The sequence below is a fragment of the Lepidochelys olivacea genome, assembly GCF_965140295.1.
Source record: "Lepidochelys olivacea isolate rLepOli2 genome assembly, chromosome: 17".
Lineage (NCBI taxonomy): Eukaryota > Metazoa > Chordata > Testudines > Cheloniidae > Lepidochelys > Lepidochelys olivacea.
In genome coordinates, this window is record NC_140427.1 from 3,306,341 (window position 1) to 3,325,891 (window position 19,551).

At 40.1% G+C, this 19,551-nt stretch overlaps 1 protein-coding gene across 13 annotated transcripts in view; it reads right to left on the bottom strand.

Annotated features, from left to right (window-relative positions):
- Positions 1 to 2,337: 2,337 nt before the first annotated feature.
- Positions 2,338 to 19,551, bottom strand: part of NCOR1 (nuclear receptor corepressor 1) — a 114,603-nt gene continuing 97,389 nt past the window's right edge. For 6 of the 13 annotated variants that reach the window (XM_084651213.1, XM_084651212.1, XM_084651211.1 and 3 more), the window contains 15 exons: positions 18,604 to 18,828; positions 17,487 to 17,696; positions 17,119 to 17,268; positions 16,299 to 16,460; positions 15,642 to 15,807; positions 14,884 to 15,383; positions 14,121 to 14,249; positions 12,462 to 12,619; positions 11,992 to 12,209; positions 11,333 to 11,470; positions 10,322 to 10,467; positions 8,639 to 8,692; positions 7,237 to 7,458; positions 5,778 to 5,960; positions 2,338 to 4,894 (listed from right to left, as the gene is read on the bottom strand). In XM_084651213.1, coding sequence (XP_084507339.1) covers positions 4,707 to 4,894; positions 5,778 to 5,960; positions 7,237 to 7,458; positions 8,639 to 8,692; positions 10,322 to 10,467; positions 11,333 to 11,470; positions 11,992 to 12,209; positions 12,462 to 12,619; positions 14,121 to 14,249; positions 14,884 to 15,383; positions 15,642 to 15,807; positions 16,299 to 16,460; positions 17,119 to 17,268; positions 17,487 to 17,696; positions 18,604 to 18,828 — 2,849 coding nt within the window. In that variant the 3' untranslated portion in view covers positions 2,338 to 4,706. The remainder of the gene's footprint in view (positions 4,895 to 5,777; positions 5,961 to 7,236; positions 7,459 to 8,638; positions 8,693 to 10,321; positions 10,468 to 11,332; positions 11,471 to 11,991; positions 12,210 to 12,461; positions 12,620 to 14,120; positions 14,250 to 14,883; positions 15,384 to 15,641; positions 15,808 to 16,298; positions 16,461 to 17,118; positions 17,269 to 17,486; positions 17,697 to 18,603; positions 18,829 to 19,551) is intronic. The other 7 variants (XM_084651205.1, XM_084651203.1, XM_084651202.1 and 4 more) reach the window with 3 other exon arrangements.

Consider the following 19,551-nt stretch of genomic DNA (forward strand, 5'->3'; position numbering starts at 1 on the left):
GTCTCACTTTCCCTTTGTCCTGCTAGTGCACCACGAGGGGCCACACCACCATGCAGAGACACAGAGAAGGAAGGAGAGCAGAGGATGGTAGTAAAAAGCAGTTTCATTTAGCTTTTAAGGGAAAAGGGATGGAATTAATACAGGCTGAACCTGCTTTTTTTTTTTCTTCCAACTGCAGGGAAGCAATCAACAGCTAGACTGCTGGGAGAGGCTACTGTAGAGAAGGATTACCAAGTGGGTAGGGTATAAACCCTGGGATTCTTAAGTCAAGCAGGTACTGCTATAGAGGGGGGTAGTCTGGAACCCATATGGTATCCCCCTTCTCCTAGCCATGTGACTGTTACAGTAATTGAACCAGCTGCAGGAACCAATTCAAGCAGGGCCTGAGGAACAGAAGTATGCAGTGGCTTTCCTGTAGTCTCTCCCACCCTAGCCCCACTGAAACGATTAAAAAAAACAAAACCAGAAAGTTGTGGAACAAACATTGTGCCACCATTGCATTGTTCACAGGGCTTCTGTTATAGTACTTTCTCTTGTCTGTGTACAGTGCAAGGGCAGGTGGAGAGAGACTGGCACAGGCTTAGTCCACAGGGGCTTGCACAATAGGATCCATTCACAGTTGACCTTTAGGTACTGTGAATCACGTTTAGGATTGTCATTAACTTAGTCTGGTTCAGTTCCCCTCTATAAAATGGAAATGAGAGCCCTTTTGAAAGACTTGGCAGATCTCAGTTTCCATTTTTGAAAGGTGCTATCTGTACTGGAGAACAGATCTGTGTCTCCTCTAGCCTAGACCACAGTAAGTATCCACAAATTCACCCTTTGTGAGGGAAAGATTGTTCTGTGGTCCCAAGACCAGTCATTTGTTTGTTCAGAAATCAGATCTCCTTTGCCCAGGGTGCACTTACTAAGCCAGACCCAATTAACTGCTTGTTAAAGAGCTTCCTTCCAAAGTGTAAATTTCAGGTTACAAAACTCAATTATTGGCTGTTGCTAAACACCCAAAGATTCCTGCTGCAAGAGGAAGTTGTTCTGCTCAAAAGCAATGGCAGGAGTACCTCCCCAACCTAGAGCACTGTACTTAGTACTGATGGGCAGGTGGTGGGGTGTAACACAAATAGCTTTTGAACAGTTTAGAGCAAGCCTACTGATGAGGGAAGGCTATAATAAAGATTGTTATAGCAATCCCAAGGACTGTTAAAGAAAGTAATTCTGCCTACTTAAGTAGTGTCAGACAAGTGGAGCTAGCTTTGGGGTTTTCAGTAAGTAGAGTGGGTAAGAGGTTTGTTTACCATCATATTCAAAAGCACACCTAGGTGAGATGTGCACACCTGAACATTGTTACTGTTCAGATTACTTACACTAGTGTTGGGCAGCAGATCAGTTAATCTTCAGTGCATTCAGCTTTAGTCCTCTCTAGACTGTGTAGCTTGGCCTCCTAGCAGGCATGCATAAACTCTTAGGCCAGTTTAGTGAATAGTGGGGCTAGGGGCCTGATTTCTAAGCTTAGGCTTCCAATATTATGAGTGCAGGTTTGTCTCCCCCATGAATTGCTAAGGAAAGAAAACACACAACAATTACAGGCTCAGGTGTGCTCACAGAGAATGAAGGACTAAATAGCCTATGCATTTTATATCACATTCACTGTCATATGAGCATGCAGTTACCAGATGTGTGTTTTTGGCTACATGGACATCTACTTCCTAGAACTGTAATGGTCTAGTCTAGTGTTGTAATCTGAGATTACTTGAATTTCAGTGCCCTAGGAGGGTGCTTCAGCTATTTCTGTAGAGTGTTGTCTGTCATTCTCATCAACACAGCTTGATGCTGCAAAACAAGAGGGACACAGAGAAAGAGGAAATGGATCCCCTTTATTGATTGGTCTGAATCTAGAAGTCATTGTCTACTGAAGACATTTTGTGGAAAAAAATTGAATTTTAGCATGACACATGGGTTTTTTCAAGTCTTAAATGTTTTCATATCAGAATCACTGAACATACCAAGATGAAAACATTGAGAAAACGCTGATCAGAAATCAACAGTTACAAATTTGTAGTAAACTACTTTTGTAAACAATGATTTACAGACACCTTCCTGTTTGAATCAGACCAGGTGTAATTCCATATTCAAAGGCTACTGGAATTTAAAATAATGCTTAGGCTCTGGGTGTTATCAAAAATTAAAACTTAGGGAACAACCCTAAAAAAATTGCTTCACAATAAGAAAAACGAAATTAGATGGGTAAATGCCACTCTTATCCTATGCCTGTGAGGGTTATTCCTCAAAGGAGAGGCTGCTTGACTACCCTTATTTAGTTAGGATACCTTGCAGCAGCAATAAAGAGAACACACAGATTTCCCTCCTTTATGTAAATTAGGCTAAAGAACAGATGTTCATACAGTACAATTAGCTACAGGCTTTGCAGGTACAAGCCTCTATTTCAAACATACTATGGTTTTCATTACACTGAGGACAGGAGAAAAGAACTACTTTGGAAAAGCACTCCATTTTTCACTTTCCCAAATTTAAATTCACAACATGGGGAGACCAACTTATAGCAGTGTGTCCTTGAAGATGAGTTAAGAAAATAAAGGAAAGTTAAAATCAGGGGGATAGGAATTCCAAACACAGTTGTTCACTTTACACCTGACATGCTTCAGGGTTTTCACGTTTTCAGGAAGTCTAAAGATTTTAACACTTCCAACCAATTTTAACTCTGCAGGATACAGCATTTAAAGACACCAGCAAAGCAAATCTGCAATCCTTACACCTCATGAGGTTTCCAAGACAGTTTGCAAACTAGCAAAGAGGAGTCAAATCTCTTGTTGCTTTCTCTTTCCTACAGTTGGGGCAACCTGGGGCTCTCTTCAATGAACACCATCACACTTTAAAAGATTTACAGCACAAAGGGTTCTGTACCTCTTCCCATTTGTTAACTACAGGCAAAGGGCATCACAGACCTATAAAACACAGCACTTGCATGGACTCCAAGTTACAGCTAAAACAAATTTTTATACCTTCCAGACATAAGGAATTGCAAATACAGGTCTAAAATTAAACCTTTTTCAGTAGGCTGAAAGATCGTGATAAGTTTGACACCCTCTTCCTGAGACAAATGCTGAACATGGTCTTGTTTCCAATTGCTGAAGGGTCACATGCTGCTTAAATGTTTCATTTAATATTTGACTTTACCACCCACTCATTCAATAGTTTTCTCTTCATATCAATACTTGTCTCCTTGTACCCCAGAGCACTTAAACTCATGGTCCTGGGGCCAGTGCAACCATATAAAAGTGAAACATGGCAAACAGATTTCAGCTGACACAGTGGCCATACTAATCAGATGCATGTATACATGTCCTACATGTATATTACTACAGTAGAGGCCTCCAATTCCAGCAGGCACTGACAGATGAATGATTAAAAAGACCCTCTTCTAGTACCATAAGCAATTTTTTTTTTAGAGAGAGAGTCTCTCTATCAAGTAAAGTTTAGGGGTTGGTTCAATATAAAAAATTAGGTTTACATGCAAATCATTTTTCTTACTGGACTAGGTTTTAAAATGCACGTTAAAAGACGTTTCAAAATTCGAATGAAGTAAGCAATAATCACAGTATCTTTTTCAAACTGGCTGTCAGAGCCCAGAAAGTTGACTCTTACGTTCCTTGATTACAAAGCTCAGAAGTAGCTTTATTTTATTTTATTTTTTTAAACTAGAGCAGTGGATATATTTTTCTTGATGGACCCAACAACCCACCCAGAGCCTTTGTTCAGTTAAGCAATCTGCTGTGATTTATATGGATATATATGGTAGTAAAATTTGTTTAAAATAGTAGCCTTTTTCAGCTGCATACAATGCAGAAACTGAAAACCTTAAAATAGTCTTTTGGGGCACAGTTAAATTACCAGTGTGCATAACAGTGAGGTATGACTCCAGAAGCTGCTTAGTTGGTTTTTTTTGTTTTGTTATTGTTTTTTCTTTTTAAACTGAACCATAACATACCCATGCAATAATATTTCTGCAGTGTTGCTAAATAAAACTGACTGCACTGAAAATTTACAATGTGGCAGAAATTTAAAAATCAAAGAAATATAATCTTACCCCAGCAGACCTGACTATGTTAATGTACAGAATTTGTTAAGGGGTCAGTCTTAAAAATCAACATTTTCACAAGAGCTTGAACACCACTGTGTCTACGGAAAAATTAGATTGAAGCACACCACCAGTAAGAGGTGGCATTGCATTAACGGGCAATGATGCTTTGTTGGTTGGGAGAGTAAGGTATGAAGAGTACTCTACACTTGAGAAAATGCTTTAAAAAAAATTACAAAATGACCCCCAAGGTTTATGCAATGATTTGAACGTAAGTACACCAGAGACTATAGCAAGGGAAAAAACACTGCAAAAAGGACTCTCTATTTACAGAAGAATGATTTAAAGACATTATGGTTTTCTTTACAAATAAATGTAGAACAGGAATAGTCCACTTCTTAAAAAGTCTTTACATATTTATCTTTAGTACGTCAACCCTCCTTGATCATGATCCTCCTACACATGGTCTGTGCAGACGGAATCTTTTCGATTTACTCTAATAGCTCCCCATTATTTCTTCGTGTGTGGCCCTTGCTCTCTTGGGAAGTCCCTTTGGGCATAAGTCAAAAATAGAGTTTTTTCGACCCACAAATAAAAAAAACCTCTGCATAGTTCAGTCATCACTGTCAGACAGAGTCTCGTATTGTGCTGAAAGCAGTGGTGCAGGCTCTCGCTCCCATATCCTGTTCTGTTGGTGAGTGGCTGCTTGGCTCATGGATGGTGGGGCACACGCAATGGACGTTGGTGGTGTACTGCTAAGCATCCGCATCGTCAAGGGGTTGTAAGGAAACTGAGTTGATCCTAAGTAAAAAAAGTTTAGCTCAAATAAGACAGGCATCACTCCAACCAGATCTTCAAGACTTAACTTTGTTTTGTTAACCAATATTGTGAGGTTCATATGCCAAAGAAACGTGGTGAATGGACACGTGACAGATCAGAGGTCAACACTAGTGTTTTCCACCAACATTCCAGAATCTAATAATTTTAACACCAGACCCCTGAGAAAGGGAAAGTTAAATTTACTCCCTAAAATTCCCATTAGTTTAAAACAGCCAAGATCACATGCAATTTGTTTACATGGAGGCCAACTCTTGATTACCATCATCTTAGTTTACGTGTACAGCTTTAACTCAGAACATTGCAGTAAACAAAACAAGTCATTCACCACATTTCTTTGGCATACGAACCTCACAATATTGGTTTTATAGTACACTGGGTTTCAGTTTCAGGGATTAGAGTGATCCTTCAAGCTCTGTGGATCAAAAATTTCCCCAAAACACTGATGCCTCTCACTGTACAGTGAAGAGTTAGTTGCAAGGATCAGATTGAAAACAGAAAAAAAATACTTCCTAAGTTAAAAAATAATTTCACTCATCTCAGGTGACTCAGCTGCTGATAAAGAATATTACAATTTTTGAGAGGACTAATTAAACCACTTGTGGTGTGAATGATCTACTTTGGTGTTAAAAATGCCTGGTAGAACATTCTCTTCCCTTGTAAAGAGATGGTTTGCTACTCTGCACGTATCTGATTCAAAAAGATCCCTGTTTAATGAATCTGGATACTGTGATCCATTTTAAGTGGTCCATACACTTAAAATGGGTCTTTCCACATCTAACCTTACCATACGATTCCAGTTCTAGTTCTCTTATTTTTTAGTAGTATTTCTGGCAACATTTCTCACCTGTTGAAGAAGGCCTGTCTTCCCAGGCCCACACTGGAGTCTGCCTGTGGTAATCTCCTTCTGAATGTACAGATGAGACAGAGGAAGGTCTTTCAGTTCCTAAGTATCCCTGCCCAGGAATAGGAGATTTAGACTTCCTACTATTAGACTTGCCAATTAACTTCTGCTTGCCAACTCCCCCTCCTGAAAATGGAAGTCACAGTAAATAGATTATTACAAAAATACAATTTAGACTCAATAATAAATTTATAACCAAACTGCCATATAGCAAGCTAAGTTGTATAAAGAGATTAATTACAGCAAATCAAATCTGGATTTCTTCACTTGGAGAGTTACCTTTAACCCTCCGGTGGTAGCAGCCTATAGCTTCTGTTTGCTGTTCATGCACCATTGCTGAGAAATCCCCAGAGCCCTGCGTGGATACAAAATTTATATCCATGGATATAAAAAGGTATCTGCAGAGCTGCAGGTCTTTACCAGGAACCGCAGCAACGAAAGCAGCAGTATATCAGGCCGCCGCTCCCAGAAGCCGGCCCCCCGTGCTGGCAGGTCCTCTGGCGTGGCTCTACTGCCCCCAGCTCTGCCCGCTGAGGTGAGCACCAGGCTCACTGGCAGCTGTCCCTGGTCACACTAGTGTGTACAAGTGGCTCGCATGCTCCCAGACAGGTTCTGCAGACTGCTGCATGGAAGGGACTCCTGTCTGGGAGTGTGCAAGCCGCTTGCACGCACTAGCGCAACCAGGGACAGCTGCCGGTGAGCCTGGTGCTCGTCTCAGCGGGCGGGGCTGTGGATGGTACAGCCACACCAGAGGAGCTGCCAGCACAGGACGCTGACTCCTGGGACTGGTGGCCCAACATGCTGCTGCTGTTACGGTTCCCGATAGAGACCTGCAGCTCTGTGGATACAGATTTATATCTCTGGATATACATTTTGTATCTGCACAGGGCTCTAGAAATCCACACTCCTATCACCAAAGGGTTAATTCTTCAGTGGAGAGGCCATGTAATGCATTTCCTTTGTTTTGAAGAGACAGGTTACTTTCACCTAATGCTAGCTACAGTTACCATGCATTAGTCAGCCATTTTGCAAAGGTTTGTGTACACTCTTTAGAGGTGCTGTTCCAGGTAGGCATCTTTCTATACCACAATGCTATGCAGGTGCACCACCCCACCCATTCCATCCTTGCCTATCATAGTCCCCATGTTTTCATTAAAGGAAACACTGGCTAAGACTCTGGAGTACCAGCACTGCTTCTTTGAACTGGAGGGGACACGGCTGAAGAATGAGGCACCTGTCCCCAACCCAAGGGGTGAACATGTCGCCTCTATAGCACTGTCAGGGAGCATGGATTTCTCAGTTTTCATGATTTCAAGCTCTCTTAACTACTTCAATTACACCCCACAATTACTACCCGTCTCAAGGCCTTGCAATTCTGAGGACCTGTAAGATGATTTCTCACCTGAATTGGGTGATGGATTAGCTTCCTCTCTACGGGCCTCGCTATTAGCTGAGACTGCAGGGTTGGAACTACCAGGTGCTATCCCCATAGGCTGGGACATTACAACTCCATGATCCTCCCCTTTGTCATCAAAGTTGCCCATCAGTGCCTTCCTAATAATGTCTTCCAGACCCAGATTACTGGCAGGATCTGCGAAGGAATGACCCCTAGAACTGACTGCACCTGGGAGAAGAAGAAATTGTGAGGGGAAGGATGGGAGGGGACGACAAAATACACCTCAAAAGAATTATAACAAAGTGACAAGGGAGAAGATTTTAAAGGGACAAAGGAAGAAGAAAAAAAACAAAAAACAAAGATGAGCAGTTTATGCAAAGCTTCATGCACCAAGCAGCTCACAATGGCTACAATTTAGACATGCCAGCACCAAAATTAAAGAGCCATGTTAATTATGTCAGACTGCCCTTTGGACGAGGACAAGATACTTACATGTGTATTAAAAATTAAGAGCCAAGGCAGTTAAGGATGCCAATTCTGACAGAATATTAATCAAACTGACAATCATTAAAATATGTTGGTCATAAAAGGAGGAGACCCAGAAAACAGGATTTCTCTCATGATGAAACATACAAATTCTATGTTGCGACAATTATTTTACAAGTGAAATACTAAATAAAGAACACTGGGCAAATATTGATCTTCACAACCTCTCCCCCCTCATCAAAGGAAATCATTATTTTAAAGATAGGGAAACGGAGGTAGAGTGGTAGGGTGATTTGCCCGAAGTCAGAGAGGGAGTTTGTGGCACAGCTTGGATTACTACCTCTGATTGCCTCTAGAAGTGACAAGTTATGAACTACACAGTGATTAGGCAGGCGACTGGAAGTGTTTAATAGTTACTAATGAACGAGGAGTACTTTAGGACAATTTCTTACTTGATGTGAAGTTACCCGAACTTAATGTAAATACAGCAAATACTTTAATAGCAGCAAAGTTTCTTCCTTCTATTTAAAAAGTTTATGATAATTCAGAAAATAAATTTAGCTATGAACTGTTTTAGTAGAGAACTCTGTTGCAAGTGTTCACAATTTTGTTTAAATGAGATGCTAAGGAAAAGATATTTGCACGATTATAACATCAGTGCAAGAAAATTACAAGCCAAACTATAGTACAAATTAAATTTCTGCCTTAAATTGCACTTTAGACATACATTCAAATTTCCTTTTATATTCATTTTGCTTTTCCTTAGTCTACTGAAACCGGAATTTCCACATTTAGGGCTCTACTGGCTTATTTCTGCATTCGCGCACCCCACCCCTTCTTATTTCGGAGTTTCCCAATGCGCCTATTAAAAAGTATTACACTCAGCAAATTCTGTTACAAGATACGTTTCAGGAAGATTTACCTGAGGTAGTGACTGCTGGCAAATTAAATATTTCAGTTCCTGGCTGAGCAGTTGCTGCAATTAAAACACAACATTAAAGTTTGTTTTATATTACTGGTAAGCACTACACGTGTACTGATGTGTGTGTGTATTTGAAGAGTCTTCTCTCATTAATCTGCAATTTTATCTGCTTTCACTTCACCTTTGGGTTTTAGTGCTGTGAATGTGCATCACAGGTTGCTCAGTAAAGTAAAACTATGTGTAGAGGTTCATCTTTAATGTTGGTCCAGAAACACAATCTCAGACAATCTGTCTGTTAGCTTTCCCTTAAAAATACTCTTTCAGACCCTTGAAGGTTTTCCTGGTCTCAGAGGTCTTTAAAATGTTTTTGCCTTTTTTTTTTTTTTTTTTTTTTTTTTTTTTTTTAAAGCGGCTATGTTTATTTCCCTGGTTGAATACACATTTTGGTGAATGTATCATATGAATTTTGATACCACATATGTATTTACTTATGACCATTTAGAACTACTTTGAAATGGCTGGAAAAAATTAATTCAAAATTATTGGATTTATAACACCAACATTATGTAATATCTTTACTGATCTGCAATGGCAGATTGACCTGATACTGACATGTAGCGAACAGATAATCAGCTAATGACAGGGGTGGACACTATATTTGCGTTCTAAAAGTCCAGATGAAAGTTTAGCTGAAATGCACCAAAGCAGGATCTATCACACATGCCCAGCTGGGACTATTAAAAGACAATGACAATGTTTACCACACTTATTTACACATTCCTGGTACTTAATGTTCTCACAGAATGAGACAACATTGGCTTGACATGGGTCTAACACCACAAATAATGCCAGCATCACTGACCCTACTTATGTAAATAAGAGATTTTTGTGAATTTGGGTGTCCTTGCTTTTACATCAGTTTTAAGAAAAGCAACATTTATAAGATATTCCAAAACAACGAGGTAGATTTCTGTGAAACAGAAATTATCCTCTTGCTCACTGCAACATATTCCACTTTTAGCAAACAGATGTGCTCTAATCACGAGCATTAAGAGATTAGGAGCCAAATTAAATTCTCTTTACGGCTAACTGAAATCCCCATTTTGCTGGAATACGTTCATTCAGGGAAGTACAACATGGTGTTAATAGCATGTTTCACCGTGTTGATATCTGTTTCCTAAACTATATACAACTTATTTGTGATTTAGAGGTTATCGTACTGACACCCATAATTACAAGAGCAAACAACAACAAAAAGGAGTCTTTGAAGCCCTCTGGCAGCATGACACCTCTTCAGTAGAATACATGTAAGGAAGCTTATGTTTACATATCTTATACATCAAATGGAAAACCCAATAAATCATACATTGATAAGAGTGCAGGTTTTTGCCCAATGTTTTGTGGCTCCAAAATAAAACGCTTGCCCTTAGTTTACAGAATATGTTTTCCTCTCTCAAACCAAATATTAACCTTGTAATTGTAAAATAAACTCCTACATACATAAATACGAGAGCAATACATATATATGGCAAAACTTCAAGTGTTTGGTAGTAATTTTTTTAAAAATAACATTAAATAAAAAAAAAAGTGTATTTGAAACAAGACTGGGTTAGGCTTTGCATTATTGCCATCCAAAGATACACTATGTTAGAAAAGGCAATGAGAAAGTGAAGTCCCACTTACCCATGTCAGAGTCACTTCCACCAGAGGAGTTCAACTTACGAAATATCTCCTGTTTCTTGGACTTCACCATTGGAGAGGTGTTTTCAAGCTTGGTGAAAAATGAAGGCAGGTAACTTATACTCCCCGGAGAGCGAGAGTCAGTCCTGCTGAGACCAACATGTGTCAAAGATGAACTACACATCAACATGCATTGCTTTAAAAACCTTCCCATCACTTCTAAACTCTGGCATGAGTTTACACCAGGGGCCCAAATTCAACATATTTTATAACCCCCCATAAGTAATTTTATGCAGAATAGATCTATACACTCAACTCAACTAGATCTATACACTCAACTATTGTCTCCATTACCTTAGGGTCACCCAAACTTTGCCCAAGTGAGTGCCAGACTGATGACTTGCCAAGCATAATCACTACCACCACCTCAATGCATTTGATTGGTATATCTTAAAGCAATTGACAATGGAGGTAAGTATCAATATTTCTATTATACAGAGAATCTGAAGCATGAAGTGGTTAAGTGACACGCACAAGGTCAGTGCCAGAGTCAGGAACAGAACCCAAGGCTCCTGACTCTTAGTCCTGTGCCTTAGCCACTCAACCATATTGCCTCTGAAAGTTAAGAGGAGATTCAATTTTCATCACTCTGGGGCCTAAACCAGTTGATTCTTTTAAAGCACATTAGTTGCAATGAGAAACCCAAAGATTGTATTATGATAGGTGGTTTGCACATATGGAGTCTTTCACCCATGCCTCTCCAAGCGCTTTACATAGTGAATTTCAACATCTCTGGGAAGTAGGTAGGTACACACCCATCTGCAAACAGGGTAGACAGAGAGTGGCTAAATGATTTGCCCACAGTAGCAGAATCAGGAACAGAATTTATGAGTCTTGACTCCTACTACACTGCTCTTGCCATTAGACAATACTGCCTCACTTCAGAGATTAGAGCTGCTGCTGACCACTCAGAGATACAAGTTAAGATATAGTAAGTTCAGTTTTTAGACATACCTTTGTTCAGCAGGCTCAGTTCTTTGGGAAAGCAATATAATATTGTCTTGTTTCTCATGTACAACTGGGACCTGAGGCGGTGAGATTGGCTCATAGGGTTCTGAAGAGACATGACTTCTCTCTGGGGACTTCCCAGGTCTAAATTTTTAATACAAAAAAGAGGTACTCTTCAAATGTGTAACCAGCACAGTTAAAAACAAACTCCAGTAACCAATGATCGAGACTATATTGCTTATATATCATCTAAGTCTATGGTATCCCTTGGGATAAAAGATATTACAGAAACAAGACTTCAGACTATCCACATAAATTATTAATTTCTATGAGCGCTACGTATTTATGTATCTTCCTTCCCTCAAAGCTTGGAGATCAAGTGCAGATAAATCTAGTATAAATGTGGAGATGGCTATAATCTACAATGCAGCACCAGTCAGTATTTATCATTTTCCTTACTACACTGTTAGAAAGTTAAGCCATATATTCCTTCAATTTGTTGAAGAAAGTAGACCAAAAATTTAAGTTGCCTTTGGACAGCTAAGAAAGGCTGAAGGATAAACCTACTTCAAATCAATTAAGCCTAATCCACCGTTAATTTTTATTGGCTACTTATACAGGCATTGGTTGAATTTACAGTTAAACCAAAAAAGCCACCACTTCACCTTGCTCTGGATTTGTCAGAGAGATTTTCAGGAGACACTCTGGCACTTGGCCGTTGATGGTGAACAGACTGTGACTCGGGGCTGTAGCGGTTTGAAGCCTTTGCCCGAGTAGGGGTAGAAGCTGAAGCAGGGGCCGAGTTCTGGAATGTACTAGTCGGAGGCTGCAGGGATGCCTGTGAGGCTGCTTGGTTTCTAGCAAAGTCTTGTGTAATAATTTGCTGTTTGGGGGCAAAAAACAAACAAAAAGAGTGGTCAAAAATCTGGCCTACATTCTCTCATTTTAGGAACAAATGCAACTGGCATCACACACACCAAACACGATACAATCTGAACTTCAGTCATGTGATATGTAACATGCCATGGTTTCACTACCAATATCGTAACCTATTATAACTCTCAAATAAAATGTAGCATTTCAATGTTTTGAAAATATAAAATCAATCCCAAAGTTACTTGCAAAATTAACCTACACAGATATGGTCAGCAAGTGTGATCAGACGATGGGTCCTAGGTACATGTCCGATCCCTTCTGCCTGAGAGGAAGGCAGTGGAGGCTGCTGGGGAGAAGGAGATTCCTGTTGTGTCCTATATCGGTGAACTGGACCTTCATACTGCCTGTTGGGATCACCTAGTTTCCAAAAAAGCATATCACTCTAATAAGACATTTCTGAAGTTTAAGCTTTGAGAGTTTTTTGAATATTTATAAGTAGATATATGAAACATTTCTGCATGAAATTTTAAGTAGCTTGTCTAATACAGCTTTCTTTCCTTAGTATTTAGACCAGTGGGACGCATCCACACAATATAGCGGCCCACGGGTTGAGAACCTCTGATTTAGACCATTTGATTCAAACAGGCAACAGAAAGTTAAGTACTAGTCTACAACAGCACTGCATCCATATTTTTGGACTGATTTAATTTCACCGTACTTCTTTGACAGCAAACTGAGCTGACGTAACTTGCACCTCAGTCTCTTTCACCAAAATGTAAGTGTGTGCACCAACAACCAATACAGTGAGATTTTAATTATTTTTTTATAACAGAGCATTTTTTCAGTTAATTCTAAATCAGAGCATATGACAATAAAAAGCAGCACAGTTGAGTGCAGTGGTGTTCAACCTTTTTTCATTTGCAGTCCCCTAAAAAATTTCAGATGGAGGCGCAGACCTCTCTGGAAATCTTACACATAGTCTGCGGACCCCCAGGGGTCCATGGAGCACAGCTTGAAAACCACTGTTCTATGGTAATGACAACCTTTCACGGACCCCTAAGACATAGTCTGCAGACCTCCAGGTGTTCGCAGACTAGAGACTGAAAAACACAGGTCTAGAAATCAGGAATTCTCAAATTCTCATCCTGGCTCCGCCTCAGACTAGTTGTAGGGTCTGATCAAGTCAGCCTATTTATCTCATTTTCTCCACATGCAAAATGCGAATAATGCACCCAACCTCCTAGGTGTAGGGAGGTATAACTGATGAGTGCTAAGTATCATTGCATTTTCAATACATTTAATCAAATTTCCCTACTTTTCACAGATCACAATTAAGTATATGCTCTAGAAAAGCTTCTGAAGATTCAAGAGTTATGAGGAGAGGCTGAGGGAGCTGGGATTGTTTAGCCTGCAGAAGAGAAGAATGAAGGGGGATTTGATAGCTGCTTTCAACTACCTGAAAGGGGGTTCCAAAGAGGATGGCTCTAGACTGTTCTCAATGGTAGCAGATGACAGAACGAGGAGTAATGGTCTCAAGTTGCAGTGGGGGAGGTTTAGATTGGATATTAGGAAAAACTTTTTCACTAAGAGGGTGGTGAAACACTGGAATGCGTTACCTAGGGAGGTGGTAGAATCTCCTTCCTTAGAGGTTTTTAAGGTCAGGTTTGACAAAGCCCTGGCTGGGATGATTTAACTGGGAATTGGTCCTGCTTTGAGCAGGGGGTTGGACTAGATGACCTTCTGGGGTCCCTTCCAACCCTGATATTCTATGATTCTAAGAGTGTTTTTAGTTGCAACTTAAAGGCTGCTAATGTACTTTATATACGTAAGTGTATGAGTTCATAGCAACTGTTCAAAAGGGAATATATATTTAAGATACTTGGACATAATTTCTTTATCTACAAAGAAACAGACTTACTTTCTGCCTGGCTTGGTTTGGGTGCCTCTTGTTGATAGGGTTGTAGTTTTTCTTGGGGAGGTACAGGTGAATTTGCAGGGCTAATCACCTCAATGGCATCTCCAGGTGCTTCATATCGGTGGGAAGATACTATGAGTTCAAACAGCAGAGATGTTTTTAAATAAAATGCAAATTTGTGGAAGTGTGAAACCTTAATATTAAGAGTTAATATTAAGAGCCAATAAATCTTGCTAAAAATTGTAATGTATGGAATCTATTTTATTTTCATGACTGGGACAGATCTATTAGAGCATTTAAATAAGCATTTCCTCCTCATTTTCATAATGCATTTACTACTACAAACAGAAAGCTACTATTTTTAGGAAGTATCTTGTGATCTGTAGTGTGGTTAGTTTTGTTTTTCTGTGATTCAAGATAGCCATTCCCTTCTACATCTAAGACTTCCATAAGCATAAACATTGAACGTTCACTATACAGGTGATAATGAGTTTTGTACTGAGCATCACAAGATTCTTAGGAAAAACTGTGTTTGGCTGTAAAGTGGTATGCATAGCTAACAGCATTGTATAAATGAGTATTGTTTTATTTCACGTCAAGCAGCTGTCAGTTATATAAAAGGGAAGATAGTACAGGGCCTGCACTCCATTAGTAGCAACAGGATAAAACAAATCCATTCAGATGTGCCATGTTCTTTATGGCCAATGTAGTAAGTGAAATGAAAAGAGCACATGAGGGAATAGTAATTAAGAGTGAAGACACGTACAACTGCTAGAAGAATCTGAACTCTGTGAGCCCCGATCCCGTGCATCCTTGTCCGAAGCAATCTGCCGAGTGATGATCACATCTATGAAGTTAGCAGCAGTAATGGTGGTCTTCCCACGAGTCCTTAACTCTTCCTCATACCGGGATTTAGGAGGAGGCCCTTTGTCTTTACCAGCCTCTGAATAAACTACCGATGAAGACGGACCCTGGGACTTGCCACTGGAAAAAGCTGCTGACGTGTACGGGCACTGAACAGACCTCTTTTCTGCTTCCAGTGTTTTCTGCTCCATCTGTTGCTGCTGTTCACTAACCACCGTTGACCTGCGCCCCATGTTCTCTTCTATTCTGGTTCCTTCATGCTTATGCTCTTTTGCTTTGACAACTTCCATCTGAGGAGCAGAGGCTGCAGCATCCACCAATGCAGCTAGGGCATCAGCAGCAGTGTTGTAACGGGAAGCAGGCAACCCTGGAGTTATGGAGGGGGCTCCAGGCGTGAGCTGCCTGTTAGCAAATATCAAAAATCACTTGCATTAGATCATACAACAGCAATTAAATGATTTCAGCTGGCTCTTCCAGGCTTCCTACAAAGTACAGCTTTTGTGATGCTAACACCTTTCCCTTAAGTCATTTCCCATAGGCCAAAGACCTAACAGATGGTGGTACTTTTGGTCTCTACTATTTTTCATGCAAAGTAAATAGTTTAGTAATGAGCTTAATCCCAGGACGTATTTCTTTGTAACAGGAGTTTAAGAAACGTACATGATGCGTAGCTGAGCAGCAGGATCCAGAGGGGTAATTACACTTGTCCCATTGGTTCCTTGGAAAATACTGGGCCTTTGCTGCAGCATGTTCTCTTGGGTTCTAACAGAAGGAGAAGGTGAGCGAACGTATCCATGACTGCCAGGTCTACCAGGTTGCTCTGTACCTTAAGTGTGTGGAGAAAGTTAGTGAGTGGGGGAAAATATAGACTGTTATAACGTGTAATAAGTATGTATATAACAATGCATAAGCAAGTATCATAATGCTATCGCCTCCTCCACACTCTTTTTCATATGTCTATGCTGCTGTCAGGCATAGACCATATTTAAAGCTTTCTAAAGAACAGCATCCTCCAATCTGCACTGCACTGAGTGAAAGGCCAATTGTAACAGGACTGCCTCGGTTGATTCCATCCTTCAGATTCTACATCATTACAACTGAACAAAGATAAAAAGAACATACTACCTACCACTGTCAATTACAGCAAAACCTCCACATCTTAGGAATTACCCATTTAGATCATATTAACAATAGGTTACACAGCACTGTTTTTTATTTTTTAGAAGTCAAAACAGAAGTGCTAATGGTGGTTGTGGAAATTGATTAGTTATATTTTGTATAAACAAGACTGATCCAAATGTGGCAATGTACACTCACCAGGCCGAAGGTAGTGCTCAGTGGGAACTGCAGCGATTCTCTCCCTCTCTCGTTCCCTCTCCCGCTCCCTTTCACGTTCCCTCTCCCTCTCCTTCTCCCGTTCCCTCTCCCGCTCCCTCTCAGCGTTGGCAGCTGCAGAAGCAGCCAGATGCGTAGGGTGTCCTATAAGATGCACAGGAGATAGGAGAACTTCAAAACAGCAGTGAAAAGCGTAAGACAAACACTGAAAAGCTCAGCAGTGTGTATTACTTGACACACCCTTGATGCAAGTTGACGCCAGAAAAGAATATTTATGAATGCCCCAAACCACTTTGATTTCATTGATAATTATACACTGGACTATGATGGTTGAACCCTAAAATTCACTGTGAGAGATGGGGTTGGGAAACAACCTTCCCAAGTCACTCCACTGCTTTAATACACAGTGATAGGAGCTATCCAGTCGTCAGATAATAGGAGCCAAATTCCACCCTCGAACAGAAATTAATGGGTTCATGTATCAGATGACAGAATTTGGCCCACTGTATTTAACAAAAACACCAAACTTTTTATTTTTCTAATTGTTTTCTCTTCTTCAGGGCTTCCAGCAGATAAATACAAAACCTATCACAATGGGGCCCCAACCCTGTCTTGGGTACCTCTGGCTGCTACTGAAGCAATAAAGTTAACAATCATCTCTCCCATCACCCAAAGTGAATGGCACGGGGGTTAGCTATTTGAACAGCAGCAAAACACTTATCCAGTGACTAGTGGATAGAGAGGGTCACTATCCTAGAATGTCAATGGATTAGGGATAATACAGAACAATCAGGATTTTTACCTGGTGACATAGATGCAGGGTTGTAAGGCCTTGGCGGGAATGTGAGCTGGGTGCCAGGGATATAAGTGATTCTCTCCATAGGAGGGGTACTTGTTCCTCCTGGATGAGGGACTAAGATAGTGGGAGCCATATTGTTCAGATCAATAATTCCTGTTCAAAAGTTATAATGGAATTAGGATATATTCCCTAATCTCAACAGTTTACAACTACTTAAAAAAAAAAGGAGATATGCATCTAGGCTTTCTACTAGTGTTATACAGAGTTTTGTTTTGCATATGCAGAGACCAGTTTTAAAATGCACCCATTTATATATAAAACTCCACCCTCCAAAACATATTCCAAAGAAAGCCTGGAGAAGGCAGACATACCTCGAGCTCCTGCATATGGGAGAGCTAAAGTTTGTTCTCTAGGAGATAGTCCTCTGGTTACATCAGGACGTAAATTAACTTGCATCTGCTGTGAGGTAATATAGTCATTTAGGATTGTCTGCCGTGTGTTCTCCATTGCATAAAGCTGATACTGACTTGGGTAACCTGGGGTAGGTGAAAGCTGCCTTTGGAACAGGTATGCAGCAGCAGCTGAGGATGAGAAAAAGAAATAAAGGGAAGTTTAGTGTGCAGCAGAGGAAGAGTTTGGAATTTATAGTTAAAATATTTCTTAAGCTTTAATAAGTGTTGCCAATCCTCCAGGGCCAGCTCTGACAGAATCAAAAACTAGTCTTCTCAATGCCGATGTTCCACTGAAAACATGTGTTCTCATACTTAAGCTAGGAAAGGTTAAGCAATCCAGACTGAAGAAATCTGCTTTATGGAAAAAGTCATTAGAGGAAACTGTGAATGTAAATCCTAATGTTCTTTAGAAGCGAAGCACTGAAATATGCACACAGGATAAGGAGAAATACAGGATAATGAAAGGAAAAATACAGGATTAAAGATAATCAGTGGAAGCGGATTGATCTTTGAGTTACAAATCAGTTTCCTGTTTTCAATACCATCTGAGTAGATTCTAAGGGCAAAACAACATACAATCTGGTAATCTCTGAATTACAGAGTGTTTCTCTCACAAAACCCTGAAGGATGGTGGTCCTCAGCATGCTTTTGTTTTATCCCCCAGGGTATATGTTTTTCTTGGATGCCTGCCATTCTTTTAACAAATACTTTACTTTAAAATATCCTCTGAACATCTCCCATTTATGATAAACACAAAAGATAATTTGACAGCTTCTTCTATAAGATCTTTGAAATGGAAAGGGAAAATCCTTTTGTTCTAATGGAGAGAATAGGTAGTATTAACCTAGGAATACTTTAAGAATATTTTGATTAAAAAAAATAGAAGAGGCCTCTTAGTAAAGTGTTGGGCAGAAGGTATAGCTCATAGTAAATAACTTTTTAATTGTGGCTCCACTGACCTTTGCTTTTAACACACAATCTTTTCTGTATATTACTGAAGACCACAGTACTGAAAGGAAAAACAAAACACATTTACCAGGATCCAGAGCCCTGTGAAATTGCATGGCTGAATCTAAATGAGGGGGGAGATGGCTCCTGTAGACTTCTGGAGTAGATCCTCTATGATGGGAGTCAAAGGGACTGTGAGTTACTACAGGATCAACGCCTGGGACTGGAGATTTCGCTGGTACGCTCTCTCTCTGCGTTGGGGTAAGTGTGCTTTTCCTTTCATGATTAGCAGGCTTCCCAGAAGATATTCCAGCTAGAAAAAAAAACACTTGTAAGAAATACACTCCTAATAGTTGGTGAAGCTGTAAATGTTAATTAGCTCAAAAAGGGATCAGACACGACTGACACACTTCAGACTCCTGCACAATACTACACCAGTCAGAAAACACACCTTACACACCTAGAACAATTTGTGGAATCAGAATTTAGTGACTAAATTAATTCAGAAGGACACTATTAGATTTCAGATTAACATACCAGCTCAATCATCCACATATTTTAGTGCCTTAAGTGAGTAACAGTCCATATTCAAAAAAAAATCCACACTCCCTGAAGAAACACCTTTGAAGTGACCCAGTATAAAGTATGAGTGGAGACTGAATTACCTCCTACCTCTATAAAAGTATGTTTGCCTTGGGCGAAAGTTTAGTGGTAGAAATTTGAACAGAGGTGGAACGCTGAACAGTCCACCCTGCATAGTCCTGATCTGTCTGATGCCTGTAGATAAACAAAAGGCCTCAGGCTCTCATCCTAAGAGTCACCAAAATTCAATTTACATAGAAAGAATGAGCTGTCTTGACAAAAACAAACACAGGTGGGCTGATGTAACGACTTGATATAATTGCCCTTTTTTTTGTTTCAGATGTGTGCATGGTGGTGGTGGTATTTTTTGATAATCTGAGGCCCTTCTGGGAATAGCTCTGGGAACCTGAAAAAGGAAAACTTGAAAAAAAGCCAGTGAAATTGCTCAACTATG